The 2,392-nt window shown below is 41.7% G+C and overlaps 1 protein-coding gene across 1 annotated transcript; it reads right to left on the reverse strand.

Moving 5' to 3' along the window:
* Positions 1–32: 32 nt before the first annotated feature.
* tmem230b (transmembrane protein 230b) lies at positions 33–1,599 on the reverse strand. The gene is made up of 3 exons (XM_046386917.1): positions 1,268–1,599; positions 630–752; positions 33–530 (listed from the first exon to the last, which is right to left on the reverse strand). The coding sequence occupies exons 1-3, from the start codon at positions 1,361–1,363 to the stop codon at positions 390–392; spliced, it is 360 nt and encodes a 119-aa protein (XP_046242873.1). The 5' UTR covers positions 1,364–1,599; the 3' UTR covers positions 33–389.
* Positions 1,600–2,392: the final 793 nt, after the last annotated feature.

The raw sequence follows: 2,392 nt of genomic DNA on the forward strand, positions 1-2,392 counted from the left end.
TCTTGTTTCAGCACATACCATAAGAAGCCACATTGGTCGAACATACTTTATTATCAGCTAAAATGTGCGTTAGTGATTACTAAAGGGTTATTAATGGTATAATGCCAATGTCTCTCTATGATCAAACTAATAAAAATAAAATTATACAAATAAAAGAAACTCATATATTACAGCTTAATTCTAAGACACAAATATACAAATTGAACACTGTCTGATATTGATTTGGCTTTATAACAGCAGGCTGGCATCAACAACACTTTGAGAAAGATATCAAAATCCTTCACATTTAACTTACAGAATGTGCTTAACGGTGTGTTTTAGTGAGCACAAGCGGAATAGCGTGAGTATACGTGAGTGCAGAAAGACTGTGGCTGAAGCTGTGATGTTTGTCAGTCATCAAAGTCTGGGATATCGTCATAGGAGTAGCCGGGGTATCCCTTTGATGCATAGTAAGCTATTCGCAGGTGGTAAAATCCAGGCAGGAAGACCAAAATCCCTATGATAAGGACGGGCACAGTGCGGTCTGAGTGCTGAAAGAGAGAAAATGTCTTGGTCAGACTTAAAAAAGAGCCTTTTACACAAGGTTCATATAATGTTCAATACTGTAAAAACGCTGTACAAGTACTCACATGGACTCCAAAGTATCCAGCCAGGAGAAGGGAACCAATGATGATTAACAGAGAGCCGATGGCGAAGAGGACTGTGGCCAGGGCTATGGCTTTGTATGGGACTTTGGGTGGGCTCTTTTTGAACTGCCGAGGGGAGAAACATTTCACTGAGAACGCTTTTGTCTCAAGCGTGTGTCAAGTGTCTCAAGCACTGAGCTGGACAGCAAAATGAGTCACATGATGTACCTGGACGTCCTGGAGCAGCGACAGTCTGGGACTGGCTGACACAAACCCTCGCTTACATTCAGGTACCAACCAATATGTTTTCTTCAAGGCCAACACTGATACTGGTTATCAGTAATCAAAGAGGATGACATATATTTGCAGTAAAAATGAAAATTATATTGTGAAAATGTAGAACAACCAGTGATGGGCCAGAGTCGCTGTTATAAAAGTAACTTTCAGAAGTGGGTGAACTATAACCTTCAGTCTATAATCACAATAAGGCAAATATTATTGACTAAAACTGAACGTGACATCAACACTCATCATCTGTGAGACGCACTGATTCAATGTGCTTTCCTCTCCTCATCCAACATGTTATACAGCACACACTTTAGCACAGTTTGACTAAATGTAAAAGCCTTCGCATCTCTTACCTGTAAATCAATGTAGCCGTCATCATCAGTGGCTAACCTGGAGTACCTGACATTGCTGCTAGGAGTCCCGCTGGACACGACGCTGCGAGCGGGCATCTTCCTCAGCTTCCTCGGTTTGTTTTTCAGCGAAGCAGCTCGGCTACAGAAGCTTTACCGACACGGCAGCCATCATCCGGATCACTCACCAGCTGCCAAGTCCAAAGATGAGCAAAATAAAGTAAAATGTAACACCGGATTTCACTTAAGGCCGTTATTTTGTGGCAAAACACACTTTGGGTAGAAATGAGAGCAAGGTGTTGACGGTTTCGTATCCCCTACCATGGAACTTCCGTGTTTCCTCATACGTCTCTAATGCGCCTGCGCACACCGAAGCGTCGTTAACGGATCCTGCAGAAAGTTAAACCAGCACGTCTCATAAATGCAAGATAAAAATCACTCTGAATGAGTTACATAAAGTCATAGCTGCCAAGTCTACTTTATTCTGATGAATTGTTTGTCTGCTGATGATTTGCACCGCCCTGTTTTGGCCGCAAGAGGGCGCCGCCGAGTCTGATTCAAATGACCAGGTCACAGTGAGCAGCAGACACTCCGCTAACATCTCTTTGTGTGCGGATGTTCATTTCCTGAGGTGTTCCCTCGGGCAAGCTTTATAATCACACCGTGTCCTCAGAAGATAAAATTTCTGTCAAGGCTGCAGATTTTATTTTTTTTCAATTCAGTTCGTGTAACAGAAGCTGTGAGCTTCTAAGCTTCTTCTAACGGTTGCTTTTAGCCAAAGATGTCATCTTTTATCACTTTCTCACTCTATTTATTTCACATCTGTACTCTGGAGATTTTATAAAACTAAATAATGTGAGTTCACAAGGTGAAAATCACATCTAATTATTTCTAAAGTAAACCATCTCCCTTTTTTATTTGGCTCATTATCAATCAAATCCACGTTCAGCTCTTTGTGTTGTCCCTGCCAGATGCTGTCACCTCTCTGTTCATGCACAGTAATAACGCAGGCTGTGAATGACTGACCGTGAAACAGACGAAACACACAAAAAAACAGCATTTGCTGACAATTCCTCTGAAATGAATAATTAAAGCTGCAGTGGTGGGTATACTGTCTTTTTTTCTTTT

This window comes from Scatophagus argus, chromosome 4, assembly GCF_020382885.2.
Source record: "Scatophagus argus isolate fScaArg1 chromosome 4, fScaArg1.pri, whole genome shotgun sequence".
In the NCBI taxonomy this organism is placed as follows: domain Eukaryota; kingdom Metazoa; phylum Chordata; class Actinopteri; family Scatophagidae; genus Scatophagus; species Scatophagus argus.

Excerpts from the sequence above, each read along its gene's own strand:
- tmem230b (XM_046386917.1), bottom strand. The coding sequence starts at position 1,363 with ATGCCCGCTCGCAGCGTCGTGTCCAGCGGGACTCCTAGCAGCAATGTC. Across the intron at positions 753-1,267 it reads ACGGCTACATTGATTTACAG|TTCAAAAAGAGCCCACCCAA; the intron begins GTAAGAGATGCG and ends TCCCCTCGGCAG. Across the intron at positions 531-629 it reads CTGGATACTTTGGAGTCCAT|CACTCAGACCGCACTGTGCC; the intron begins GTGAGTACTTGT and ends TCTCTCTTTCAG.